The following is a 12428-nucleotide window of genomic DNA, read 5'->3' as shown; positions in this document are numbered from 1 at the left end:
TCTCTGTCTCATGCCATCAGTGCCCATTTTTGGCAGTAACAATTGACTTTATTCTAAATTAATTCATGTACAACCGGAGCTTTGAGAACCCATCTCGAAACCCTTCTGTTTAGAAGAAAGACATTGGCTAAATCTCTTCAACAAATAGTGCTGTATATTAAACACTACAGCAGGGATGCTTTTTTTAAGGAGTGTGGATTATTATTTCAAACTTTAAAAAATGATATACTGGTTGAATCTAATGAAAATTACTTCAGATTTAAATAGATTTGTTGAATCTAATGACATTGATCTTAAGTGAACAGAGTCTAAATAGGAATGTTCATTGTTCAGTGAGTTCTCTCTTGATTACAGTGTTATTTCTGTCCCTGTGCCCTGCGAGCCGCACGGTAGCCGGGGCCGGGTGTCCGCGTGGCACCGGATCCTGCCTTTGGTGCAGGGTGTCCCAGAAGACGCAGCGATTTGTTGAGCCTTGCAGATCCTGCAGGCCAGGGCCAGGTTTTCAAGCCTGTCATTAATGGTGGCTGCTGAAGCAACTGATAATTTCTCATTTTTCCAGTTGCAGAGTATTTTTTGAACCCAGCTGTTTGGCGTTCACAGCTACGTTCTGGGTTTCTGTTAGCAGTGTTTGCTACATTTCTTCTGCCTCCTTCAGATTTCTCCTAATTGAGTCAGCACTGGCTTCACCACATTTTATTGCTCTCATTTATTGCAGCTACTACCTATCAAATTAATTGCTGTGTTCTGACAGACCCAATTTACTCTCCCATTATGGCTGCTATTACTGTTGATGAAATGTGGTTGTCAGCTCCTGTACGGGGGATCAGTCTGCATGGCGAAAGCCTGCCCTGTTCCCAGCATTCCCAAAAAGAGAGCAAAAGAGCCATCGCTGCTCTTGGGGCCATACTGTCCATGTGGGCTAGGCATGAGGAAGCCAGGGGGAGAGGGAGGTAAAAAAGTGGCTGACCCAGGTCTCCAGGCAGAAACAGCTTCTTCCAAAGCAGCCCAGAGGTACCTGCCTCGTGGGGGCTTTGTGCTGAGAAAGTCCCAGAGCTCGGTGCCATAGGGCTGCTCAAAAATAGGCTGCGGAGATTCCCCTAGGGCAGCCAGGTTTACAGCATCATCTTTGACAAGGGAACAGCTGGATTTAAATTTGCCAGATGTTTCCATTAAAGATGCTCCCTTGGTCTCTGCTAGTGCTCGGGATCTGTCTCTCTCCAGTCCCAGGAAGATTTCGGATAGGTACCACGTAAATGCTGTCAGAAGAGTCAAACCCAACCAAAAGCCACATCAATTTTCACTGCAAAGAGAGAACTGCGTGTCTCGTGGGAAGAGCCAAGCCCCATGGTGCAGGCAGGTATCCTCGTAGTCCACCTAAGGACCGAGGCACCGACTGCGGCACAGGATTTTCCCCTGGCAGAGACCCACCATCAGCAGGACCCTCCGGTGAGGGGCCCCGTGCTCGTGTGGCTCTGCCCGCGCTGAGCTCAGCCGCTGCAAACCCCGTTGCACGTGGTGGTGATGCCATGACCATGGGAGGACACAAAACCCCGAAAGGTGCCAAATTACGTGGCCCAGGAAAGCGCAGCTGGACATCAATCTGGAGCTTTCAGCAGCGGTAGGGGCTGGAGTGGGTTTGTACCAGTGCTACCAGTGCCCGTCCTCATCTGTCCTTTGAGCTGCAGGTAAACGTGACTCGTGCTCCATCCTCCATCTCACTCTGCTCACCAGGCTTGTTAGGCACAGAAATACAAGCTCCTTTGCCTGCTGCCATCATCTTCATGATCACTTTCTTCCTTTGTTTCATTGTTTTGCTCTCAGGGACAGGCTGCTCTTAAACACATCTGTATATTTGCATCCGTCTTTAAGGTAATTCAGTGTTTGTCTTTCCCCTGGGTGCTGTAGAAACGTGTGTCCTCTCCTCAGCCTGTGTGATTTGTGTGGTAGTGAGAGCATTTGGCTCCATCCTTCCGTCCTGTAGGAGCAATTTTACTGCAGTAATTCTGTATGTGTGACACTAATGTTTATGTATGCTTTTTTAATTATTATTATTTGTGGTTCTTTGGCATTTCAGCCTTCTTTGGGGAGGGAGGAGTGAAAAAGCCAGTTGGGTTTTAGCAGGAACTGCTGCTCAGCCCCACGTTCGCAGAGGAAGAACCACAGAATCTGGGAAGGGCTGAGGCTGAACTTTGTAATTGGGGCTCAGGTTTAGTATTTAGTGGTTATGCAAAAGAAACAGAGCTGGAGCCTTCTCCGCTCTGGCTGCTCCGCTTCTGCCTCTGATACCGCACTGGGAGGACTCTGGGCTGACGGAAATTGCTCTGTGTGACCAACCACCCCACCTCAGCCAGGACTTCATTAAAACACAGTCATTTGTCTGACCAGTTGCACAGACCCTTCTAGGAAGCGGTCCAATTAATTCTGTTAAATAACAAAATAACATTCAATGCAAACCATGACAAACGGCTTACAAACATCTCGGAGTGAAGTCCCAGGATCTGGTGCTTAGGCAGGACACAGCCTCTGCTCTGGGGTGAGAGGCTGGGACATCACCACCCGCCTCCGAATACCTTTGGGAGCAGCTCCATGGCTCTGGGGGCTCTGGCTGGCCTGGTTTACCGCTCCGAGGTGCATGGATGAGCCAAGCCAGGATGCCACCTGCTCTGAGTGAGGAGGGGTTTGCAGAGATCCTCCAAAAACAGTTAGGAGAAGGCAGGCAGAGGAGGTGCTAGCGCTGCTGGTGTTTCAGAGGGAAGCGCTGTGAGGCTTGTTCCGTGCTGGGCACGAAACACAGTGTAAGCGCTCAGGAGTGGTGATCTTCCCGCAGCTGCCGCGGTTAACAGCGATGTGGTCTCTTGGGTCATTGCACAGGACAGGCTGCACTTGCCTGGGGTTTAAAAAACATAGCAGAAATACAGTCTTATTTCTTAAAAAGAGTTATTTAATGGAGATTGATGTTCAGCCTCACAGCATGAGTCCCAGCTCCCATGCAGAGTTTGGAGCGCTGATGCCTTGATTTCTGCTGCCCTATGTGCAACCCAAATTTAGCTGATATTCACCACCACAGGGGTGTTGTGTCAGCCTGGTTTGCGTGGCACCCCTCCCGCCCTGCTGCGAGGTGTTGGGAGAGGCAGGAGGTGCTCGGGGCAGCGGGGGGGCATTGGGCACCCCCCGGGCACGGAGCAGGCTGGGCAGGACGCGGCAGCAGCTGCGGGCACGGGCTGTCGTGTGGATGGCTGGGCTGGGTGGAGATGTTACTCCTCAGGGATGCCCCGGAGTGCAGTGCTGCTGTGCCTGTGGCTACCAGTGTGGCTGGGGCTCGGCCACGGCTTTACCAAACTGGCTGGTTCTGCTCGGAGCCTGTAAAAGACGCCCAGCCTGAGCCAGCAAAATGCTCCATCGCCCTCAGAGTCTCTGCTCATGCTTCAGAGTGATGCCCTAAGCAGCGCTGAGCCTGCCGCCCCACTGGCAGAGGTAAGGTGTCCATCTCTGTCCCATCCCACCACAGCAAAGCTCAAGCCTTCTACGTAGGAAGACATTGAAAATTAGGAGCAGGGAGAACCGGCTTGAAGCTATCGTGGCATATGTGCAATGCAAGTACGTTACCTTGGCTGTATTTTAAGGACTGCTGCTCTCGGGTGCTGAGCTGTTTTAGAGACCAAACTCACAGAAACTGAAATTAAACAGCTCTTGTGTAGGGAAAACTGGCTTCTGGTAGAAGCGTTTGGTTTTTATTGCCTTTTACAGTGAAGCTTTGGAGAAATAGTTATGGGATCAAGCCATCACTGATCTTTAAAACAAAAAAATTATAGCAAAGCAAACCAGAACTCCCCAAGTACAAACTAGATAATTTTGAAACATTGCTGCTGATCTGCAAGACTTTGTCTAAGAACCAGATTCCTCCCCGTGATGCTGCAGCCAGGAGAAGGGCACTCGGGGAAGCGCCAAGCTCAGTCCTCGGGGCGCACGGACTGAGCAGGTGTGTAGGCACAAGTTGCCCAGCGCTGCAGCGCATTGAGCTGGGACGTTGCTGAGCTGTTTACGTGGTACCAGCACAGCAGGCTGGTTCCTTCCTATTCCCTCTTAATATTGATGTTGTTGACCTGGGTTGCCTGTTGGAAAGACCACCACCTGCTTTATTTCTCGCGTTCCTATGTGCCTGCAATCTCTTTATTTCCTTGCCGTTCATGTAGAAAACAAGGGAGCAGAGAAGGACGCAGGGACTCGGAGCTGCCCGACGTGTGTGAAGACGAAGCCACCTCCTGAAGCCTCCTGGCTGTCGCAGGCTGGTTGCTCACATGCTGCTGCTGTCGTACCCATCATGGTGTTGTCTAGCACACATCTGCCCTCATCGCCGAGTCTGGGGCCTGCAAAGCAAAAAAATAATAATAAAAAAATCCCCACGGACCAACGCAGAAAACAGAAAGGAGGAACAGAGCAGCAACAAGGAGAAGAGCGAGTCCTGGGGCAGCGCGGCTGGCAGAGGGCTGGCTCGGCCTCGCGGGCGGCTGCGTTCCTCGTGCGAGGGGTCCGGGCGCTCCTCCCTGCGTGCCTTGCTCTCCACTTGTGCTTCACGTGTGGGCTTTGTAGTTGGGTGTCTTGGCCGATGAACGTGGTTTTATTTGTAACGCAGCAAACCAATGGGTTGTCTCGTGGGTTGTTCGCCCCGGAGACTTTTTCCTTGCTTTTTTGCATTCTCTATTTCAAGCATCAGGAAAAAAAAAAAATTACATCGGAGCCAGGTTTTATGTCAGAGGGCAACTGTTTTATTTAATGCATGGGTAAAGCACTTCTGTATACCAGGACACAGTCCTGCTTCTGTTGGAGTTGACAGCAAAATTTCTATTGATTCAGCTAAATGAGGATGAGATCTTCCTTTTGGAGTGAACGCTGTCACTTTCCATGCCTTTCCTTCTCTTTTTTTTTTTTTCTCCTTCTCATCCCTCAGTTTTGCACAGTGTAAATCCTGCCCGTGTTGATGGCTTTGGCCAGGGCTGTGTTGTAAAACAGACGACCTATACGATATTCCCTGTAATGTGCAAGAGTCTTTGAACATGGTGGAGGTCTGGAGCGTGGGGATATGCTGTTACACGGCAAGGCTCAGTGCACCGAGGACACGTGCTCTTCCCAAAGAGCCGGGAGTGCACTCCAGCAGCCGCACCTGGGCCTGTGCACATGGACGTTGTTCTCAAAGCTGAGAAGAAGTGGCAGGTTTTGGGTTTATTTAAAGGTGATTTCCTTTCCCTCACTCATCTCTTAGCTTCTTTAAAATTATGTACCTGATGCTTTTAAACTTTAATTTCCCGACAAATGACCCAAACTGGGAGAGTTCCCTAGGATGGAAAACATTGGTGAAGGGTTTTTAGACTAAGGAAAGCTACAGAACACAAATGAGATCAAAACTTGATCTCTTGGTTTTTTTAAGGCTTTAATTTTTAATTTTATTTTAAGACTGTAATTTTTATGCACGTGCTGATGCTGCTATTTTATCCATAGATTGCTTCTAAACTGGGGATTAGAAGCTTCATCTCTACGGTTGGACGACAGCGAGAGATCGCACTTACAAGGGCAAAAGCAGCTGTTTCAGTGGCTGTTGACTATACGGACTGTGTGTATAGTCAGGAATTTCACTCTTGCACTCAGAGAGTAAAAAACCAGTGACATCAATCCGTCAAAATATATATCAATATTTTCCCTTGAGCTTTATGGGGTCTGAACGTGCCCCTGGGAAGCCAATGGGATCGGGTTCTTATTTTATAGTAGTTAAATAAAGAACACGATTAAATTTGGTTCCTATATAACCATCTTACTGTCTTTTTTTAGGGTAATCCTGAGGGCCTGGTAGGAGCAAACTGTCTGTCCTCCAGTTTGTGGAAAAATGAGCTCTGTCCAACTGGTGCCCCCAGGGCTGGCCATGGCGGGGCTGGGCTGCCAACAGCGGGGAGTGCAGCTGGGTGAGCCCCCAGCCTGCGCAGAGGGTGATCTTGCAACAAGGACACGTCTGGGGAAGTCACCTTACCCCTGGGAGAACAGGGAGTACCGGTGAACCTTATCCCCATGGCCCTTCTGAGGTCTAAGCAATTCTTGGGTGGTGCTCAAAGAGCTCTAAGACTGCAAATGTGGGGTTATTTATTGTATTTTTGATATAAGGTAAGAATAATTTAGGGACGGAGAGACACTTGGCTAAGCCAGCAAGGTGTTGGTGTTATTCTAGTAATGCCCAAGGGGTTGGGAGGTGGCAGGGCAAGGCTGCTGGAAGGCTCTTCTCGGCCTCAATTAATGCGACCAAACAAATGGCCATTTGCAAATTAGCTCTGTGTCATGTTCCTTTGGGGGGAGCTAGAGTGTTGCTTCAGTTTTGGAAGGGAATGGTGGGGGAATGGGTATTTTTTATGATTATCTCAAAATCTACTTTGAAAAATTTGCCCTTTCTGCTGAAAGAAATCCTTCAATGCATCCAGGGAGCCAGAGATGTACAGCTGGGCTTAGCTGAAATTAAATCCTTGTTTGTCTAGGTGCCTGTTAGGGCAGCTCTCAAGAAGAGACTAAAGAGAGAGTATTTGTTTAAAAATAAACATATCCAGCAAGCCAACCCTTTTATCCGTTCAGGAAAGTCATGCCCTTTAGCTGGATGGCTAAATATTTGTCTCGCTTCTCTCTATGAACGAGGGGACGGGGTTCGGCGTGGTGGGGCTCCTCCGAGCAGCGAGAAGAGCTGCCATAGGCACGCTCGGATGCTTTTGTACGTACTCTGTGTCTTTCCCCTCCAAATCCTCGCTTGCCTCGCTCGTGGGCACCGGCATCCTGTGAAAGAGATACGGGGATGCTCTGACCTGCGTTTGCTGGGCTCTGCGTCCCGGGAGGGCTCCTCTTTCCCCCGGCGCGTGCTGGCGCGGTTGGCTCTGGGCAGCTCTGGTTGGCTTTTCCAGCTGGGAAGGGGCCCAGATTGAGAGACCTTGAAGGAAATTTCTCTGTTGGGGAAATCGTGCATCTCTCTGATCTCCAGGAGGGAGATTTCTCTCTGTCTTGTTCAATTAATAGCTCTGGGTGTTTGGTTTGGGAGGTAGTGCAAAGTGAAAACCCTGGTTTAGTCTCTCCTGTCTGGCGCAGAGGAATGCCGCAGTGAGTGTCCTTAACCCTCGGGGCAGGAGGACGTCGCTATGCATGTCGCGCTTGCAAGTAAATGGGGTGTTCAGCTCTTTAATGGTGTATCGCAGCGTGCAGATGGGTGCCCAGAGAACCCCTCCCGGTGCTGATCCAGCTGCCTCCCCGCGCTGTGCCCAGGTAGGGGGGCTCTGCTCTGGGTGGTGGTTCCCAGTGGATCCGTCAAATCGCAGCGTGGGCAGCCGTGGTGTAGCCGGCGCCAGGAGCCTGGGCTCGGGAGAGAAACTAAATCACCTGCAGCAGTGAGTGTGACTGGGCTGTGGATGTTTTTTACTTTTTCAGTGCCTTAAGATGCAGGAAGCAAGCTGTGCAGCCAAAGGCTGGGTTTTCTGAAAGATCAAGGGCCACACCTGTCTTTGACATGGTTTCTGTGTCATCATTTCAAGGGTGGGTAAGTCAGGCCTGTCCTTTGCTGGTCGTGGCGGCATCAGTTACGTATCTTGTTCGTGTCCTGTCTGGGGCCAACATCTGTCGGGATGGTGCTTCACTTCTTGCATCTTGCAGGTTGTGGGTTAGAGAAATCTTTGAGTTGCAAAGTTGAAAGTTCACCTGGAAACTTGTGCCAGGGCGCACGGCGGGTCGGGTGCGGGTTTGCAGGTCCAGCCATGCCGTGGGCAGTGGGTCCGACCGGGGGTGTAGCCTGCCAGAATTTGGCCCCCAAGGCAAGGAAAACGGTGCAAAACCCACTGAGGCTAAACATGCCCCCAGCTCCGCGCAGCATGGCGTGATAGCCCGGGCTGGGTGGTTTGGGGCTCCTACGGAGAGCGGTTTGATAAATGCTTGAGAGCATTCACTGCCCTGGAAAAAATATTCCTGGGGAATGAAACGGGGAAGGTGGGAGCAGCCGGTGGTCGGGCAGCGCTGGGGTCGGCCACGGGAAAGCTGATTTCGTGTACGGCTGCATCCGAAGGGAACCCGGCGGGGGGACAACGCAGCAAGGGTGGTTGTCTCTCCGGTGGTGTCTCTGGGGTCTCTCCGGTGTTGTCTCTGGGCAGACTGGCTGTGTGAGTTAAAAGGCTTATTTAAGGTCTTGGACACCATCAGTGATTTCCAGGCACAGAGCCCACATCGTCAGCATTTTCCTAGCTGCTGCTCACTATTACTGTTCTGCCACAATAAAAGGTGGGACAGGTGATGTCCCCTGTGTGTGTCGGGTGGCGATGGCAGGGAGGGCAGGCTCCTCTCTGCCTGGAGGGGATGGGGATCTCAATAAATGTAAAAACGTTTCCAAAGGAAGGAGGACTGTGCTGCAGTGCTGGGGGTCCCGCTGAGAGCGTGAGCACGGAAGGTGTCCAGCAGGAATACTGCGGACTGGAAAGCAGGTAGTGTGGTTTTTGTGTGTGTATGTAACTTAGTTTGGGTACCAAACTTCTCCACTTTACCAGGGCACATTTACAGTGGTGTTTGCTGAGCAAAGCAGTGAAAGGGATTTCTTTTCTGGCCTAGCGCCTCCTACAGAAGACCATGGTCTGATCAGGTCCCTCCCAGCCTGAATTAACCTGGATTATCCCATGACCCTGTTATTCTGAACGCAGATTCCTGCGGGATGAGGGAAAGTAAGGAGCTCAAGAGCTAGTCGCTGCCTTTCACCTCCCCTTCCTGAAAGAAAAGCCATGTATGCTCAGAGCTGCGGTTAGCAGACGCCCAGGCCCTCAGTCAGGAACCACAAGCCATCAGTCAGTGTTCCAAAAAAATAGTGTAAATTAAAGAAAAAATAAATTGCAACTTTTGAGGATATAATTGGGATCCTCTGTGCCGTAATTTTGCTGCTGTTTCTGATTTATAGGCCTGTTCTGTTTGTATTTAAGTCTCTTGTTTATACTTGATGTTAAATATATGACTCTGTATGTACTCTGCTATAACTCAAGCATGATGTATATGCACTCAGTACTGTAATGGCATGTGGCTGTTACACTGTAAATATGTACCATGAATAGAGATGCTATTTTTTGCATGCTTTTGTACTCTAGAACTGAAGAGAAAATGACAATAAAAGTCCACAGAAACGACACTTGGTGACACTCCTTTCCTCCCTGCCCTTTCCCTCTTGGGCTTTTCCCTGGACAAAGAGGCTCAGGGACCCGTTGTGCTTCGGTACCACGTCGCCGGCTGTTACAGCATCTTGCTGTAACCCGACCTGTGAAGTTGTCTTGCCTTAATTGCATTTGCTTCCAAAGAAACGTGCAATTTGCTTTGAAAAAGAGGGGTTGGCCTGGGCTGGAGCTCACTGTGCACGGTTGTGGAAGCCACAGCGAAACCCAGGCTTGTCCGATGCCACCGTGCCAGAGCCGGGCAGGACTGGCCGGTTGATCCCACGGTGCTCCGGGGTGAGGCATGCAGAGGCACCCTGCTCTGCTCTTCCCTGTAATACTGAAAAAGAAAAAAAAAAGGTGAAGGCGTTATCTCATCACCTGTCATTAATGTTCTGCCCAAACAGACACAGGATGCAACCAGCACCACGAAAGGAAAGAAAACCACCCCGGGAGAGGGACCAGCAGAGGCTCGGGTGTGCGGACACTGACCTTGAGGACTCGTTAATGCACAAGCACTTTTGCTGGATTAATGCTGTTGCCCATTCCCACACCGGGAGTTTTTTCGGGGAGTAAATAAAATATTGAAGTCACATAATTGCTTGTTCCCCAGGGATGCGGCATCCTGGTCGCACCTCTGTGGGTCACGTCGCTGCCACCTTCATGCATCACATGCATCACAGTCGGTGACACGTCCCAGGCCAGTAAACGCCCCCAGGGGTTATGGTCATTTTAGGATCTTGATGGGGACTCGATCTGGGGTTTGATCCAGCCAGGGAAATGGTTTGCAAGCCACTCCCGCTCGTTTTCTTTTAAATGGGCTGCGTTTCAAAATGGATTTCTTGAGCAGTAAGTTATAATTTAGTGCTTATAATATATATATAATACTCATTAAGAGCTGACTTCTGCTGTAGCATTATACCAAATACTAATTATTAGAAATTAAGGTGACAGGAGGGAATAACATTCTGAGTTGTGTAAGTAGGAGTAATAACAGCCCAGGAGGAATAAGTGAGGCAAAGCAGCGGGAGTTTCCTTTTTGCAGGGGAATGAGAGGTGATAAAATCCCCCGAAGCAGCCGTACAGAGCCCCAGCTGCCTGGGCAGAGGGTGGGCAGTGGGGTGCCGGGCTGGGGAACTGCCGGGGGGGTGGGGACAAACATGATCAGAGCAGCTGGTGGGTGCAAGGGCACCGAGCAGAGGGGTTGCAGGCGTGGGGCCATCAGCTCCAAGGGGTCCAGTTTTGGGGTGTTGCTGCCTGGCAGGATCCAAACAGGGAAATGAGCTCCAAAGGCTCCATCTTGCCTCGATATTATTTCTCTAGTTCGTTACTTCTTTTATTATTATTTTTTTCCCCTTCAGGCTGAAATTAGGTCTCCTATGATCATTTCCAACAAAATATGGGAAGATGTTTCTCACGAGTCTGATATGAGATGCCAGCGTGTGTCCTTACGAGCTGCGGGTTTGGGTGCTGGTAAGCAGCTGCTGCCCAGGCTTTGGGCACAGTCCGGCTACAAATGGGTGGTGGTTTTAAAGCAAAAGCCTGAGTCCGTAGTTAGAGCCAAGGTGGAGCTAAACCAACCTCTGAATCACATTTTGTCATTCCCAGTTCGGCCCTGGGAGCCACGACTGCCACTTGGAACTAACAGCAGCGTTGGTAGGATGGATGGGGGCGAGATGAACAGCCGGGGAAGCACCCGAAGCCGTGCCGGGCTCTGCGAGGGGCGTGTTTTTTCCTGTCCCCAGTGAAGGGGGAGTCATCAGCCCTCAGAAGACACAGCCCCACCTGGGAGTAACCCTGTTATAAACTTCACCCTTTATCGTTGTCCGTGTTGCTCCACACCAAGCTGCGCGGCCGCCTCCAAGGCTGCCCTCAGGCAAAGGCTGCTTAATCACGCTCTGTATTTCCTACAGTTTAATTGGGGTGGGGAGAAAGATCTTACACGTGAAAGTGATCCCTTTGTTGACAAACATTTCTAGGATTTGTCTTTTCTTCTCCTTGAGTAGGAAAAAGCCCTTTACCATTTTCTTTTCTAAAGCAATTTCCAGGGAGGTCCAGCAAACACAGGCAGGAGCCGCCAGCATCGAGCCCTGACCGAGATTCTTCGCTTGGGTAAATCAATGTTTCACCACTAACATGATCTGAACGCCCATTTTCTGTGCCCCATTTATTTTAATGCCGGGGCTGGCGTGCAGGGCAGGCAGCACCAGGGCAGGTTGCCGTAAATCCCACCGAGGCACGCGGTGCTTTCACCCCCCCACCCAATTTTACAGTGTGTGATGTGCAAACACATCAGGGAGAGCAGCCGCGCACACCGCCGGGATAACCTGCATCACCGCCGCGCCTGGCTGTCCCCTGCCTGGCAATCTCTATTTTTTTGGGCAGGGGAGGTTTCTCAAGGAGATGCTCTTGCTTAGTCTGGGCCAGCCGAAATCCCTGTGAAAGAAAATCTTTTGGCATAACAGGTTTGTGGGGTGGTGTTTGGTTTTTTTTTCCATCATTATAATAGGATGGTGTTGTGAGCATCTCCTCCCTGCCCCGTTGGTCCCTTCAGCCCTGCTGTGGGATGAGGACGGGGATGAGGACGGGGATGGGGATGGCAGCCCCAAGCCACCGTGGGATTGCTGGTGCGGGAGGGAGCTGACCCGCTGCCAGCTTGAGGTGAAGCAATTAAAGCGTGTGGCTGCCACCAGCATTTCCTGCCTGTAATTAAATCTTTTAATGAGGAGGCATATGGTAACCCCAGCCCCAGGCTGGTGGCATTTTGCCAGGTGCGGGTTTATTAACAGCTGCTAATTACGCCATCGTTCAGTGTGTACATCAAGGAGGGCTGCATCGCCTGGCCCCACGTGCTCGAGTTGGCTGTGAATTCTGCCAAAAAAATTCTTAATTTTACTTATCTTTTCTCCCTTTGCATCAGGAACTGAACCCCCATGCATTGGCAGGGCATTTTGGGGACACCACCACCCCTGGGACATGGTGCTGGCGCCTTCCCTGCTGCACCTGACCCCCTCCTCCATGCGCAGGGACCGCAAATCCAGCTGCATGTCCTCCCTGCAGCTGCTGAGTGCTGTTTATTCCCTGGGGTGAGTTTTGCTGAAAAACCTGATCGTCCCGGTAGCCTTGGGGCTCGATGCCTTTCCCCATCCCAATGGCGTACCCGGCTGCTGGGATGGCCCCGTCCCTGACAAGCCTCAGGGCTCCCATGTGTCTCTGGACCAGGAGTGCGTGTTA

General features: G+C 50.9%; 1 protein-coding gene across 1 annotated transcript in view; it reads left to right on the top strand.

The window, feature by feature from the left end:
• Positions 1-7139, top strand: part of CAMKK1 (calcium/calmodulin dependent protein kinase kinase 1) — a 95187-nt gene extending 88048 nt beyond the window's left edge. Inside the window, exon 16 of the mRNA XM_068415450.1 lies at positions 4194-7139. Within this exon, the coding sequence (XP_068271551.1) occupies positions 4194-4266 (73 nt within the window). The 3' untranslated portion in view covers positions 4267-7139. The remainder of the gene's footprint in view (positions 1-4193) is intronic.
• Positions 7140-12428: the final 5289 nt, after the last annotated feature.

The sequence above is a fragment of the Nyctibius grandis genome, chromosome 18 (assembly GCF_013368605.1).
Source record: "Nyctibius grandis isolate bNycGra1 chromosome 18, bNycGra1.pri, whole genome shotgun sequence".
Classification (NCBI taxonomy): domain Eukaryota; kingdom Metazoa; phylum Chordata; class Aves; order Nyctibiiformes; family Nyctibiidae; genus Nyctibius; species Nyctibius grandis.
This window is presented reverse-complemented; position numbering and strand designations above follow the sequence as displayed.